Raw genomic sequence first — 15,434 nt, 5'->3', positions numbered from 1 at the left:
GTTACAGAGTGAAAGCAGATGTAGACAATACATAAATGAAGGGGTGTGGCTGTATGCCAATAAAAACTGATATTTACAACACAGGCAGTGAGCCATAGTTCCCTGACTCCTGACATACATGATCCAAGCTGATGAGCACAACCATCTCCTGAGGCAAGAGGATCTCACTTCCATATTAGAGATTATCAACCAAAGACCACATGTTTAAGGACTGATGAACCAAGTCTGTCTTGAATTCAGTTTAGCACTCTCCTATCACTGCACCACATTGCCTGCCTACTAAAAAACTTCTCAGAAAACCTCACGTTGGTATATTTATGTACCTGAGTCAGCCTAGCGGCTACGCCACTGGGACACGGGAGAGGCTGGTTTAGCTTTCTAGAATTCCCAGATGTTGCTTTCAAATCTAGTTTGCACTACAAGTTGCAAGCAGAAGCCTTTCTACTCCTCACATTCACTTCTCAACTTCTAAGTTATCTGACCAGATTGTGCCAAATGGCATACTCCATATGATACACCCTGATAAATCTGGAAAATACCATGCTGTATTGTCAGTCAAGATTGTCAAATCATACTCCACAGCAAATGGAAGTTTTACGTGGTCACTGTACCTCAGCAGTTTCAAGTCCATTAATTGTCATACAGACGTCAAGGTCACTCTGTTTGAACCCAAATCCATTTTTGGAGGAGCCAAACAAGCTCAGTTTAGTTCCTGTTAGGGATATATGAAAAGTCATACCTAATTACCTGAGTACATTTAATCTTCTGATCGAAACAACTCTCTCATGAATCAAAAATACCCAGTTGTTAACTGTCCTATAACAATCTCATTATAATTATGTTCTTTTATTAACTAGTCATTTATTATAAATTATTTTCTCTCAAAATTTACTATAAATAAATAAATACAAGTTATAGAAGACATGCAAGATTATCAAATGCCACTTTCTTCTTAAATGCAAGGACATTTCAAGGAAAATGTGGATCATCTCAGAACATTTAATAATGTAAGCTTACTACTTTCTAAATAAATTCACTTTTTACAGGTCTGAATTTTGACTCTAAACCTAATACTAAATGAAGTTCACTTGTGGTATCTGCTAAGCAAAATACTACACTGCGTCTGTCTTTTCTATTGGCAAACTAGGATTGGGAAGACCAAAAGCCACCCTAGGTATATCACAGAACAACTGAAGCCCTGTCCCCCCCATCACTGTAACACTGCTTTCTTAGTCTCAAAATTAATGTTGTTGTAACACATGTACTCATTCTGAAGGAAAGTCACACTATCGTTCTTTACTTAAAGGTAAAAACTTATTTACCTGGAAACTCTTGTCTTATGAAACTTTCTAGGTTTTGCCGAATATGTTCACGTGCCTGATCTTCTAAAATTGTTGGAGAAAAATCCTCTGTTTAAAATAAACAGATACATTCAGAAACAAAGATTGTTCACATTCTCTGAAAAACTATATTTTTAAATAAAATCTAACTGGCTTAAAAAAAAATAAACAAAACTCTAAATTTTGTGTGTCTTCTCAGTAGACAGCATTAAGCAATGTAAAATAAAGACGCCTTTTGAAAGAGTCTATCACCAAGAACTGCTCCTGAGATGTAAAGCAGTCTGAACAAGGGTTCTGCTCCTGGGTTTCAGAGAGACCCAGAGCCCTATGAAGGCAGCCTTCAGGGAACTACACAAACTCCCGCACCCCCGCCCCCGCCAGGGTGAACACAATAGTTTGTGAGCATGTGCATATGTATGTATTTTTTCTAAAGAGAACCAATAGTTTTCTTTCCTCACTTATACTCTCTGAAGAGGTTTAAAAAAGAAATCCCTGATTCAGGATAAGTGTCTTCTGGCACAGACAGACATCTCAAGGTACAGCAATGTGATGGATCTTTCACTCTAAGCAGCTGCCATGCCTCTCCATGTAATGTTTTTCCTTGTAGAGCTTTATACCTCAGTATACCAACACTTCCCCAAACTGGTGTTCCTTAAAGGGCTGTTATAAAGGTTATTAATTAGCATTAATTAAAAAGTACTCTACGCTCAAATTTTGGAAAAGGGTTACATAAGACTAAAGAGTTAAATAAGTTCTTTACCATAGCATTTCTCAGAAGGCTTTATTATGCTAATGTGCCCTAAAAACCTCTACGGGAGGGGGCAGGATATAGAGTTATTCCCTACTTGACCTATGGAATACTCCTTGTGACGAAATACGATTAATGGCAGGCACCTAGAAAAACATTTCAAGGAATACCAGTTAGGAAATGATAGTACTCCAGTCTTAAGACTTAAAAATTCTCCCTCTGTGTCTTTCTTTAACAATTTTTTATTGCATGTCCCAAATGGAACAGGATACACAGAGCACTGTGGATACAATGGAGAATGGAACAGACTTAGCCCCTATAATGAAGCTAACAGGTTAGTGATTCAGATAACTCTTGAGAAAACGCCAATTTAATATTTTGACAAATCAAAAGAAATGTTAATAACTTACTATAACACTGAATGCAAACTTGATCTAAGATATTTGAAAATTTGGGTGTTAATGGTGGCAAAGGTTCCAGCTGGATTCTTTTGAAGTCTTCGGGACAGTCCTTCTTTAGATGACCCTCTCGTTTGCATAAACTGCATACTACTGTAGGAGACTGCAGGAAGATGGCAAAGCAAATAGTAAAAGATTTAAGATAAAACTTTATTTACCAAATAAAGGGGTCTTGAATCTCTTTTCCAAAGTACACATTCTACTTCTCACATTCCAAAGGAATGAAAATATAATGGTGTGGCCACTCCAAAGTATCTGAGATGGGGACACCCTTTTGGTACACGCAGGAGCAAAAGGCAGTTATTTTTACTACCAACAGCATTACTTTTCTCCTCTGCAAATTCCTAAGAGATTAAGGAGGGAAGTGGACCTAGTGGTTGCACTGGAGTGAAAGAGCAACTTGTTAACCACTACCGAGAGGGGAGAGCCCTGTTTTAGTACACAAAAATCGAAAGTACATGCATTAAAACTCTTTCAAGTCTCCTAGTGCCATGTCTAGGAGTGGCACTGATTACCTTGCCTTTGGTGAAGATGAGTTTACTAAATTCATAGAAGAAATCAGACTGATCCGCAGTTGAATTTTCCTCGCATACATTTTCTTCTTTAAGACTGATTTTATTAAGTTCCATTAGTAGATTTCCATCCACCTGGTGTTTTCCACATTCTTTCAAGTCTTCATACTTAGCAGATCCACCTAATTCCTCATCCTCTTCAGACAGGGCATCCTCATCCCCTGATCCAGTGTAGGTGTTGTCTAACTCATCTTCGTTAGCAACATCATCCTCATCTTCCCTTCGGGAAATGGAGAGCCTGGGTTCTTCCTCCTCCTCCTCTTCCTCCTCCTCTTCTTCATCAGAGTGAATGATTCCTGATGTCTGACCCTGTTTTGAAGGGGTAAAATGGCTTAGAGCATCTCCAAGTTCATCTGTACCTTCAATGCTTTCTTCATCAACATCAGCCTTGTCATCTAAAGTAGCAAATTCGTCACACTCTTTAGCTGTAGGATTTTCGAAGCCTTTTAAATGCAAAGTGCCATGAGTCTCGTCACTTCCTGGGCTGCCACAGATGACAAGCTCTCCAGGTTTGCTACTACTTAAAGCTTGATCATCAGCAGTCAAAGGATGCTTGCCCTCCATTCCACATTGTTCTTTCTCATCTTTACTTCCTGTTTCTTGATGATGTACTTTAACATCCTCAGAGTCATCGCAAGTGACCTCTGCCTTGATATAGTCTGAGTTTTCCAGGTGGACACTGATGTGTGTGTTTCCCATTTCCTCTGTTGATGGGCTTTCAAAGCTTTCAGCAGTCTCTTTAAGAGTAAGTGATGGTACCTTGCAGGTGCTCGCAGTTAAACTGGCAGCACCAGGACCTTGAGCCAAAACTGAGGTTTTGAGTTTATCATCTTTTGCTTGTACATCTGGATCACGTTTTGCTACTTCTTTAGAATGTTTGGAAGTACAGGTATCAGTACTCAGAGGCTTTGGAAGGCTGGATTTTGTAATTTTGTGTGGAAGAGCAAAATATTTATACGTTGTCCTTAAACAATGAAGTATATATTCAAACACAGGTTGATTATTTAGGGTCCTTGCCACATTTCTTTTAACAGAGTAGGGATCTGTAATGAAAAAAAAAAATCTGCTACTTCATACACTTCTATTTCATGTTTTAAAAATTAGCCTGCTATAGATAAAGACAACAAGTAAGCAACAGTAAAATTTATCATGTATCATATGCTTTTTAAAAAACTGGGGATGGGGAGTAAGAAGATACAGTTTAAAAACGAAAAGAAATGCTTTCTTAAACATCTGCTCTCTGAAGAGAACCCATTCTGTTCAGAACCAGTACCCCTTCCCTATTCTGTTCTGTGACTGCGGAGGTTAAAAAAAAAAAAAAAAAAAAAAAAGATGTCATCAGTGTGGCTCTTGTGCCCTCGGGAAGCGAGGTCTTCCCGCCAGGCTCTGCTGAGTGCTCAGCCTCCCCACTCAGCCAGGCCCTGCGGTTTGTAGAGCTTACCTCCACTCTTCTGCCCTGGGAAGCCCCATCACTGAACTGGCTGGACTGAATTCAGGGGCGAGAGGGAGGCACCAGGAGGAGACACCACTTCTCTCAATCTTTTCTCCTCCCCTAGAACTCCAGCAGGTTAGGCAATTGGCCAGAAGAGCTGAGCCAGAGAAACTGCAGGGGAGGGTTTAAAAATGTGAGATCCCCATGACTGCACACAGAATTTATGCAAAATGCAAAAAACCCTCTTATGCAATATAAGGCTTGAAAAAAATCAAGCAAAAATAAGAAAATTCCATTTAGGAGGTTCTTTAAATTATCTGAAGGAGGAGAATTAAGATTTCTAGTGGGGTTTCCACCTCCTGACTTTGTAAAGTTGAGATCTCATACATTTAATGAAGTCTACAGGGCACATCAGTATGTCTTTTATACAATGGTTTCAGTTAAATGAACCTTAACTCATTTAAGAGTTTAAGTGTTTTTTTAAGAGAAAAGGTGTTTTCATGAATAAGTTCTAAATGTTATTGCAAATATTCCAAAAATAACTATCCTTTTTCTCTATGGAGAGGAATTCAATAAAGAATGTTATTTTTCACGAGAAAAGGTATTTTCCTCAACCTCTGTAAAACTAAACAACATCAACAACAATCCATGAAAGGAGTGAATCTAAAAATCCAGAAATGAGAACAGCAAAGAGGAAAGTGGGATTTACACATCACTTGGAAAAGACTTTTTAAGCATTTCAAGTTGTTAAAGCAATTTACAAAGAAAATAAGGACACAGCCAGCCATTCTTTTAGTTGCTTAAGTGATTAAGATGTTTTATTGCAGCACTTAAAAAACCCAGGATGAACAATTTGTTCCCTTGGGATGACTCACTGTAACACATGCAAGATTCTAGCTATCTATTTCACTTTTGGGGTCAGGCCTACCTTACATGTAGGAGCTGAAAAAAGACTGAAATAAAAAGCATGCTGTTAGACTGACACCTTAAAAAAAAGGTGGGGTGGGGAAATTAAAGATAAACATTTTGAGGTACCTTCAATGGCAATGCGCTTTTTGGGCCAATCCTTTGATTCACGAGATACCGATTCTTTGACACGGATACTTATCACTAAATCAGCCAAATTAAATTCTAAAGCATAGAATCGAAGCAATTCCACCCAGAGCTGCCCAACCGGTACTGAAGGCTGGTGTTTTAAATCAAATATTAATGATACCTATTAACAGCAAAGAGAAAATATACAGGTTATTTCAGATGTCAGTACAATCTGAAAAATAAGAGATCATTCAAGCATCAAATAAAAAAAATCTGAAAAACCTTAGCAAAGATATGAATTTGACAGCCTATCTAGATAACCACATTCTAGGTTCTATTTCGATTGTGGGAAAACGGCATTCCTTCACTGAATTCCCAGGATTAAAGTATGTTAAAATCTAGTCATTATCATAGGAATAGACAGGCAGTTTTATGTAACCAGGCAGCACTCCTTATTTTGAAGTCTTAAGGGCAGGTGGAGAGAACTGTGCCCTGATTGCTACTACCCTCAGCACTGAGCTCTCCCTGTTCCTGCCTCTGGAGGGTGCCTTTACACAGTTACACACAGAAATGGGCTGCAGCTAGAGGCACAGAGCAAAAGGAAAAACACTCCTCTCACTTGCTCTGAGAAGCTACATTAAGTTCATTGAATCTGCCAGTAGCAACTGATTTTAAAGTCAAATAAATAACTCTTGATATCAGAAATTAATACTAAGTTTTCCACTCACAGACTCATGACAAGTTGGGACATACTGTGATGGAATATAGTGGAAAGTACAAAGGACTTAGAAAAGAAAAAAATGGGTCCAAATACAATTTTGCCACTTCACAGATCTTAACTGCTCTGTGACTTAGCTTCTTCTTTCTTGGATTGGCAGTATAGCACAGAGGCTAAGAGAACTGGCTTTGGAGTGGGACATGCTTAGCTTTCAAATCCAGCTCTGCCATTTACTGGCTGTGTCTGATCCTGGTGAAGGTATACAAGCTGTCTAAGCCTCAGTTTCCTCATCTGAACAATGGGGATCACAGTACCCACCTCATAGGGTTGTTGGGAGGACTGAGTGAGAGAGTGTCTGTTAAGAGCTTAGCACAGTGCCTGGCACACATGTTCAAAAAATGGTCGCTACCATTATCTGCAGAGTAGGGATGATACCACCTATAACACAGGATAGTTATGAGGATTAAATCAGAAAACAAGGGAAAGCATCTGGCAGACTGGTTGCTCTCTGTATTTTTTCATTTAGGTATAGTCTTTTTAAATACAAGAAATCCATATACCATTGAAACAATATCACAACTGTAAGATGCTCTTAAGAGGTAATCTAGTTCAACTCCCATATGCTACAAGAGAAGGAACTGAAGTCCAAAGAGTGACTTGTCAAAGGTCTCAATGCTTGTCAGGAGCAAAGTGAGGACAATGTCTCCTGATCCCAGTCCAGTGTTCTTTCACCACACCATGCAATTTCGACACTGTCGAGGTCTCAATTTCAGAAGTGGCAGCATGATTTATCTCTCCAATTAGCATTCAAATAAAAAGATAAAGTATTTAATTGGACTTTCAGCAATAGCTTTTCCTTCTAGGGTATACAAATTTGTTTCCAATCACACTTTACTATATCAAGCTTCAAAACAAGTGGTATGGTATTTTATTAATGCCACATACTTATTCACTAAATCTTAACCACAAAGGTTCTGTGAAATAAGATAAAGTTATTAGGTGGGCTTACAAAGCAAAACTGATTAAAAATGGAAGTTGTCTAGGTCCCACACACTATAGTCGAGGACACAAAGAAAACCCCAGAAATGGAAAGCTTCATTAGATCTCACCTCTTTATCCATATATTCAGCATTACTAAGGATTTTTAAGCATCTCACTGAAATGACTTGATTATATCATAACATGGAACTTAAGAGACCTTTGACATATCTAGACTAGTGGTACTTACACTTTTTGTTGTTGTTGTTGTTATTGTTTCTGCTTTTTTAACGTAGAGAACACTTTCTTTCTCAAATAAAATAAGACTAGCAACTAGCATTTACAAAGTGCTTACCACATGCTTGGCACTGAGTGAAGCATTCTATAAATTAGTGACTATGAGAGGGTACCAATATCATCCCCATTCACAGGTGAGGAAACTGGGGCACAGAAAGATTAAGTCACCTGCCCAAAGACACACAGCTAGGAAGTGGGAGAGCTGCATTTGTGTTTGTGAATTCAAATATTCTGGCTCCACAGCCTGTGCTTTTAGCCACTCCTGGAACTCCAAATAGAAAACTGATACCAGCAGCGTGCTCCGGCGGCAGCAGGGGTAGAGTGCCACCCCCACCCTCTTCCCCTCAACTCTCAAGGATTCCAGAAAACACACCTGGAGAACATATGATTCACCATTATCTCCTCATTTTAGGCATGAGTAAATAAGGACTAAAAGAGTGACATGACCTGTTTGCGAAGAGCTAGGATAAGAATCCAGGTCTCAGAAGTATTTTGTGGGTATTACTGTCATTTTACCCCAAAGGGTTATGGGGAAGCTCATGGAGTCAAGGACCATTTACCAATTTGGGTCAGAATCCTACTGTTATTACTAGTATAATTACATTGTTCAGATTTTTGTTTGAAATTCTAATGGTAATTCTTTCCTTTTGCATAAATTCTCCTGCCCACCCCTAATAGTATGGATATGGACAAGTACACTAGACCACAGACTTATTCACTGTTATTTTAGTAATTTGAGGTTAGTTAACTTTTCATATATTTAAACCTCATAATACTGTCTAAGACCTAAGCTCTTAGAGGACAGATGGGAATTTATCTCTGAATTCTCAGCCTCTTTCACAGCACCTTGCACACAGAAGAAACCACATAAGTAACTGTGGATTCAATGATTTGAATTTTACCTTTTCTCATTACTTGTCTATTCAAAGGACTGAATAGACTAGGAAACCAAACAGCCACAAAATAGTTAAGATAGTTGAGGAAAGAAGAGAGGAAGAACTGAGTAACTCATAAACTGCACAATTAGCAACAAATTAAAAATAGACAGTAAAACTAGAAACAAGGGAGAACAGACCTGTCCCCTTTTAACGGGCATTTCTTTTGGTGCCTCTTCTTTTGCTGAGTCTGCGTCCCCTGCAGCATTATCAGTGTACTCCCAGGCCACAGAGTCTTTCTGAATTTCTTTAAGGTTGAAATTCCCTAGTTTGTTTAATGAGAATCCTTCAATCTGGGAAAAATTAGACACATACTATTATAAGGCAGAAACGATTTTATATCAATCAGAGCATATTAATCCTGGAAGAAATGAAAAGTAACATACTTTAGTTCACTGAAAATATAAAAGGTATTTTTTATAAAAGGAGTATCTTTGAGACATCTGTAAATTTAAAGGAAAAATCAAGGTTTTGATTTGCAAAAGAATTGGTGATTTTTGGAAATAATTCTTTAGTAAATACTCTAAGAGAAGGCAACATGGCCTAGGCCTAAGGTCATGGTTCTGGAATAAAACCACCTGCGCCCAAATCTCACTCCCTCATGTACTAGCTGTGAGACCTTCAGTAAGGTCCTCATTTTCTTTAGGTTTCAGGCTCCTGTAAAAAGGGATAACACCAGAATCTCCTTCATGGGATAGTTATGGAATAAAATAATGGACACAAAGCATTCAGATACAGGGTATGGCACATAGTAAGTGTTTAAAAAATATAAAGTGTTTCTTTTGACATTGTTAAGATGCTAAAGAAAAGTCTAGGCTCAAAAGGTCTAAGAAATGTGGAACAAATGTGAACAGGTTTCTTTACTGCAGGTACAAAGGGATGTATCACAGCCTTTTAGACAGGTTAATGTACATAGTGAATTGTGGGGTGGGGTGTGTCTGTGGTAGCCCCAGTTCCCCAATGTATTTCCACATCAAATGGACTACTTCTTTGGTTTAACAGACAGAGCAATCCTAAAACAGAAGACATCATGTCACTCCCCTGCTCATGACAGTTTCCTTCTTACTCAGGATGAAATTCAGTCTTTTCTAGGGCCTAGGTAATCTGGTCCTTTGCTATTACTCTGACCCATTTTCTCGATCTGTCCTCCTGGCTTGGAGCTGACATCTGCTACTCCCTCTGCTTAGAAGGCTCTTCTCCCTAAATCAGCTAACCCATGCAGTGAGGAACACATTCAGGCTCTGCTCAAATATCTTTGACTCTAAATAACTCCTCCTCTTTCACTCTGTCCTTCCTACCCTGGTTTATTTTTCCTCAGAGAATGACCACCACTTGATATGTACTTATTTCCCTTTCTCACCTTATGTAAGGTGTTTCTCTGGCTGCTTTTGAGTTTTGCTCTTTAGTTTTGGTTTACAGCAGCCTGACTATGATGTGCTAAGCATGCTTCTCTTTGAATTTATCTTACTTGAGGTTTACTTGGCTTATTGAGACTGTAAGTTTGTCTTTTTGTCAAATTTGTGAAACTTTATGTTTTTCTATCCCCTTCTCTTGCTCCTCTCCTTCTGGGGCTCAAACTACCCATAGGTTAGATTTTTCTGAAATTGTTCCACAAGTCCCTGAGGTTTATTTATTTATTTTTAAACTTTTTTTCTTTTTCTTCTTTAGATTAGTTTCTACTTATCTATTTTCATATCTATTGACTCTTTCCTATGTCACCTCCACTCTGCTATGATGCCCATCCAGTAAATTTTTTTAATTTAAAATAACGTATCTTTCACTTCTAAAATTTCCATTTGCTTCTCTTTACACTTCCTAATTCTCTGGCTGATATTCTCTATCTCTTCAAATTATTGCAAGTGTACTTCCTTTGTCTCATGGAGCAGTTATAATAACTGCTTTTAAAGTCTCTGGTATCTTATCTTGGGCTTGGCATCTGTTGATTTCTTTTCCCTTGAGAGTGTGTCCCATTTTCTTGGCTCTTTGTATTGTTGAGTATTTTTGGATTGCATTCTGGATATTGTGATATTATAATGTATTGTGAAAATTCTGGATTCTTTATGTTACTCCAATACGTGTAGCTACTTTTGTTTTATAGGTAATTAACTGCTTAGACAAAATGCAGATTGTCACCTCTCTGGTAGACAGCAGCTCCGACCTCAGCTCAGTTTAGTAAGCCTTGGCTCTTAACTGTTTTCAGTCTGCTTCAAATGTATGGTTTATAAGTCTGTAATTTATTTTAAAAATTCTCAGTCATTATTACTTCAACTTTTCTTCTGTTTCTCTTTCTTCTTTTCCAGGTATTCCCATTATACATACATTACAACCCTTAGTAATTGTCCTACAGTTCTTAGCTATTCTGTTCCATTTCTTTTTCATTCTTTTGTTCCTTTTTGCTTTGCAGTTTGAGAAGTTTCCATTGAATAAAGCTCACTGATTTTTTCCGCAGCTTTGTCCAGTTTCCTGATGAATCCGTCAAAGGCATTCTTCATTTTTGTTAGTTTTGATTTTTAGTATTTCCGTTTGATTCTTTCCTCGAGTTTTCATCTCTCAGCTTATATTACCTATTTGTTTTTGCATGTTGACCATTTTTTCCTTTAGAGCCCTTAGCATATTCTTGTTTTTTAAACTCCTGGTCTGATAATTCCAGTGTTTGCTCTGTTTCTTCACACTATGTTATTTGCCTTTTAGTATACCTTGTTATTTTTTTGTGGAAAGCTGGGTAAAGTATAGGCCTGGGGTGTGAGGTTTTCTTTTACCTGGCTAGGAGTCAGGCTATGTACTGTTTGTTGTAGCTGTACATGTCAAGGGGCTATAACTTATGCTGGTATCCTTGTTTTTGTCTCCTGTATTGCTTTTGGGTTTCCCAAGAGATTTCTTCTTATATGAGGTCTGTCTGTTGTAATCCCATTGTTACACCGGAGGCCTAATGATGCTGTAGTAAGGTGTGAGGGGAGGGGAAGCATTCTATAGTCCTATGTTCAGATCTCAGTCTTTTAGTGAGACTGTGACCTTCACAAAGTGCTTCTCAGTCCTGCGCACCTGAGGTGAGACAGGAAACTACAGAGGGTTGGAGTTGGTATTTTTCCTTTACCCAGGTCAGTTAGGCCCTGATAAAACTCAAGGTGGTCAGGCTCTGGTAAAACAGTTTCCCTTGAGGGCAGGTTTCTGTTTCTAACAGCAGAATGCTCCAGGCAATTTCAAAATGGCTAGCTTTTCCCTCAAAGGGGATTTTTCTTAGATCTTTACCCTGACAACGTGGTGGGCATTTTTGCAGATAAAACTCATGAAATCAGCCCCCTAAGACTGGCCCCCTTATTGTTTTTCACTTTCAAGCTTATCCAAACTGAGCCTCCAGAATCAGAGTCCATGTTTTCCTACCCTGGTGGCCGTTCCATGGGCAGGATTCTGGGCTTATGCTCTGACAACTTATATATTTGCCTGTCTCTCCAATTTTGGGGGCAGTGGTTTTCCTCATGACCTCAATTCTCTAATGGATCTAAAAAGAGTTGTTGATTTTCAGCATGTTCAGTCTTTTTCTTTTTGTGAGGATAGAGTATTGACTTCCAATCTCCTTATATGGCACGCTGGACTGGTTCAGAAGTCAGTCAGTGATGTACTGAGTTCCCACACAGAATTAAGGGTTCCACTTCTCTATATCTTCCCTTTCTGGTTTTTCTTCCCCTTATTATCTGGTGGCCTTAGTTCCTCTGGCCAGAAAGAGTACTGGTTTTTCTACCAGGGTTGCCTTCAGGGGTAAAGCCACTGAAAAACAGAAACTCACTCTGTGTTGGTCACTTGTTACAGGTTTTGACTTCTCTCCAAAGTCTGTTTGCATTTGTTCAGTCTCCAGAGCCTTCACGTTGTTGTTTTATGTATTTTGTTGAGAATTTATAGCTGTTTATTTCCAGAAGGATCACTTGTTTTAGGAGTTCACACCTACATACCGTAAGTGGAACTTGCCTTTCTATTGAAGGGGGAAAGGACTACATCTGTTCTCCGACCTGTAGAGTTCCAGGAACTCTACATTCCTGATCTCATTTCAAAAATTTGCAGATGAGTCTTTCACCAAGGCTCAGAGATTAAATAACTTGTTCAAGGTCATAAGGATTTAAGTGGCAAATCCTGGGTGAATCTCAGGGCTGCCAAACTTTAACACTACTCTTCTTTCTACTATATTATCTGGCATTCTTAAAGTGTAAATAACTATTTCCTAAGGGTTACGTTTACATAATCTAAAATAAGGAAGATTCCAAATAATATCTACTAGGAGACTAGTAAAATATTGTTGTAGGGGATAAAAGATGCCAAGAACACAGGGTTAAGCCTATTCATCATTCACAACTCACATATCAATATCTAATGATAATAAATGGGAATTTTAATTGGGAGTAAAAGGTCAGAGAGATAATCTCCAACATGGAAGAAATCTGAGTAGGTTGGGAGAGAATGGCTGAAAGATTTTCGAAAACACAGATCTGAGCACAGAGATACAATACTCTAAACTTCTTGACAGAGAATTTAGTCTTACTCATCTGTGTATTACCTTCAGGGCCTAGTACAACGACTAACATACAGAGTGCTTTAAAAATTTTGAAGGAGTTAACAGTTTAGATACTTTCATGCACGTAATTTTGAGGTTCTCAATAGATTTTCTGCAGAAAGAGTGATATAAAATATCTGGCATGAACAAGGCACTGAATTTCTTTTCTCTCACTTGCTTCACATTTTTGACTAAAAGACCCTAGCAGAAGCCAGCACACTGATACTCGACTAGTTTAAAATGCTGAAAGCTACAGATCACTTTGGTTCAGGCAGCAGAGTTTGCCATATTTGACACACAGAATTCAATCTAGTATTTGGCCACCACATACTTGTTTTTGTTATTAATCTTGAATAGGCGGGAGGGTAAGTTGGCGGAAGAGTAAGACGCAGAGATCACCTTCCTCCCCACAGATACACCAGAAATACATCTACACGTGGAACAACTCCTACAGAACACCTACTGAACGCTGGCAGAAGACCTCAGACCTCCCAAAAGGCAAGAAACCCCCAACATACCTGGGTAGGGCAAAAGAAAAAAGAATAAACAGAGACAAAAGGACAGGGACGGGACCTGCACCAGTGGGAGGGAGCTGCGAAGGAGGAAAAGTTTCCACACACTAGGAAGCCCCTTCGTGGGCGGAGACTGCGGGTGGCGGAGGGGGACGCTTCGGAGCCGCTGAGGAGAGCACAGCCACAGGGGTGCGGAGGGCAAAGCGGAGAGATTCCCGCACAGAGGATCAGGGCCGACCGGCACTCACCAGCCCGAAAGGCTTGTCTGCTCACCCGCCGGGGCAGGCGGGGTTGCGAGCGGAGTCTCGGGCTTCGGTCGGAGCGCAGGAAGAGGACTGGGGTTGGCTGCGGGAACACAGCCTGAAGGGGTTAGTGCACCACGGCTAGCCGGGAGGGAGTCCGGGAAAAGGTCTGGAGCTGGGAAGAGGCAAGACACTTTTTCTTCCCTCTGTGTTTCCTGGTGCGCGAGGAGAGGGGATTAAGAGCGCTGCTTAAAAGAGCTCCAGAGACGGGCGTGAGCTGCGGCTAAAAGTGCGAACCCCAGAGACGGGCGCGAGCCGCGGCTAAAAGCGCGGAACCCAGAGACGGGCGCGAGCCGTGACTAAAAGCGTGAACCCGGGACGGGCGCGAGCCGCGGCTAAAAGCGCGGACCCCAGAGACGGGCGGGAGACGCTAAGGCTGCTGCTGCCACCACCAAGGGGCCTGTGTGCGAGCACAGGTCACTATCCACACCCCTCTTCCGGGGAGCCTGTGCAGCCCGCCACTGCCAGGGTCCCTGGATCCAGGGACAACTTCCCTGGGAGAATGCATGGCGTACCGCAGGCTGGTGCAATGTTACGCAGACCTCTGCCGCCGCAGGCTCGCCCCGCACCGCACCCCTTCCTCCCCCCAGCCTGAGTGAGCCACAGCCCCCGAATCAGCGGCTCCTTTAACCCCGTCCTGTCTGAGCGAAAAGCAGACGCCCTCCGGCGACGTACACGCAGAGGCGGGGCCAAATCCAAAGCTGAGGCCCTGGGAGCTGTGAGAACAAAGAAGAGAAAGGGAAATCTCTCCCAGCAGCCTCAGAAGCAGCGGATTAAAGCTCCACAATCAACTTGATGTACCCTGCATCTGTGGAACACATGAATAGACAACGATTCATCCCAAATTGAGGAGGTGGATTTTGAGAGCAAGATTTCTGATTTTTTCCCCCTTTTCCTCTTTTTGTGAGTCTGTATGTGTATGCTTCTGTGTGAGATTTTGTCTGTATAGCTTTGCTTCCACCATTTGTCCTAGGGTTCTATCCGTCCGTTTTTAAAATTTTTTTTCTTAATAATTTTTTTTAATTTAATAACTTTATTATATTTTACTTTATTTTACTTTATCTTCTTTCTTTGCTCCTTCCTTCCCTCCTTCCTTCCTTCCTTCCTCCCACCGTCCCTCCCTCCCTCCCTCCTTTCTTTCCTTCTTTCTTTTTCTTCTTTCTTTCTTTCTTCCCTCCTTTCTTCCTTCCTTCCTCCCACCGTCCCTCCCTCCCTCCCTCCTTTCTTTCCTTCTTTCTTTTTCTTCTTTCTTTCTTTCTTCCCTCCTTTCTTTCTTTCTTTCTTTCTTCCTTCCCTCCTTTCTTTCTTTCTCTTTCTTTCTTCCTACTTCTACTAATTCTTTCTCTCTACTTTTTCTCCCTTTTATTCTGAGCCGTGTGGATGAAAGGCTCTTGGTGCTGCAGCCAGGAGTCAGTGCTGTGCCTCTGAGGAGGGAGAGCCAACTTCAGGACACTGGTCAACAAGAGACCTCCCAGCTCCACATAATATCAAATGGCGAAAATCTCCCAGAGCTCTCCATCTCAACACCAGCACCCAGCTTCACTCAACGACCAGCAAGCTACAG

General features: G+C 40.5%; 1 protein-coding gene across 13 annotated transcripts in view; it reads right to left on the bottom strand.

The window, feature by feature from the left end:
* TUT7 (terminal uridylyl transferase 7) overlaps positions 1-15,434 on the bottom strand; it is a 67,367-nt gene that overhangs the window by 29,592 nt on the left and 22,341 nt on the right. For all 13 annotated transcript variants that reach the window (XM_027094221.1, XM_027094227.1, XM_027094220.1 and 10 more), the window contains exons 11-16: positions 8,654-8,806; positions 5,586-5,766; positions 3,062-4,161; positions 2,499-2,649; positions 1,323-1,409; positions 612-712 (exon numbers count right to left, since the gene is read on the bottom strand). In XM_027094221.1, coding sequence (XP_026950022.1) covers positions 612-712; positions 1,323-1,409; positions 2,499-2,649; positions 3,062-4,161; positions 5,586-5,766; positions 8,654-8,806 — 1,773 coding nt within the window. The remainder of the gene's footprint in view (positions 1-611; positions 713-1,322; positions 1,410-2,498; positions 2,650-3,061; positions 4,162-5,585; positions 5,767-8,653; positions 8,807-15,434) is intronic.

This window comes from Aethalodelphis obliquidens, unplaced genomic scaffold (genome assembly GCF_003676395.1).
Source record: "Aethalodelphis obliquidens isolate GAN/ISIS:26980383/991018 unplaced genomic scaffold, ASM367639v1 scaffold88, whole genome shotgun sequence".
Classification (NCBI taxonomy): domain Eukaryota; kingdom Metazoa; phylum Chordata; class Mammalia; order Artiodactyla; family Delphinidae; genus Aethalodelphis; species Aethalodelphis obliquidens.
Note: the sequence above shows the minus strand (reverse complement) of the source record. Positions and strands in the feature narration are given on the sequence as shown.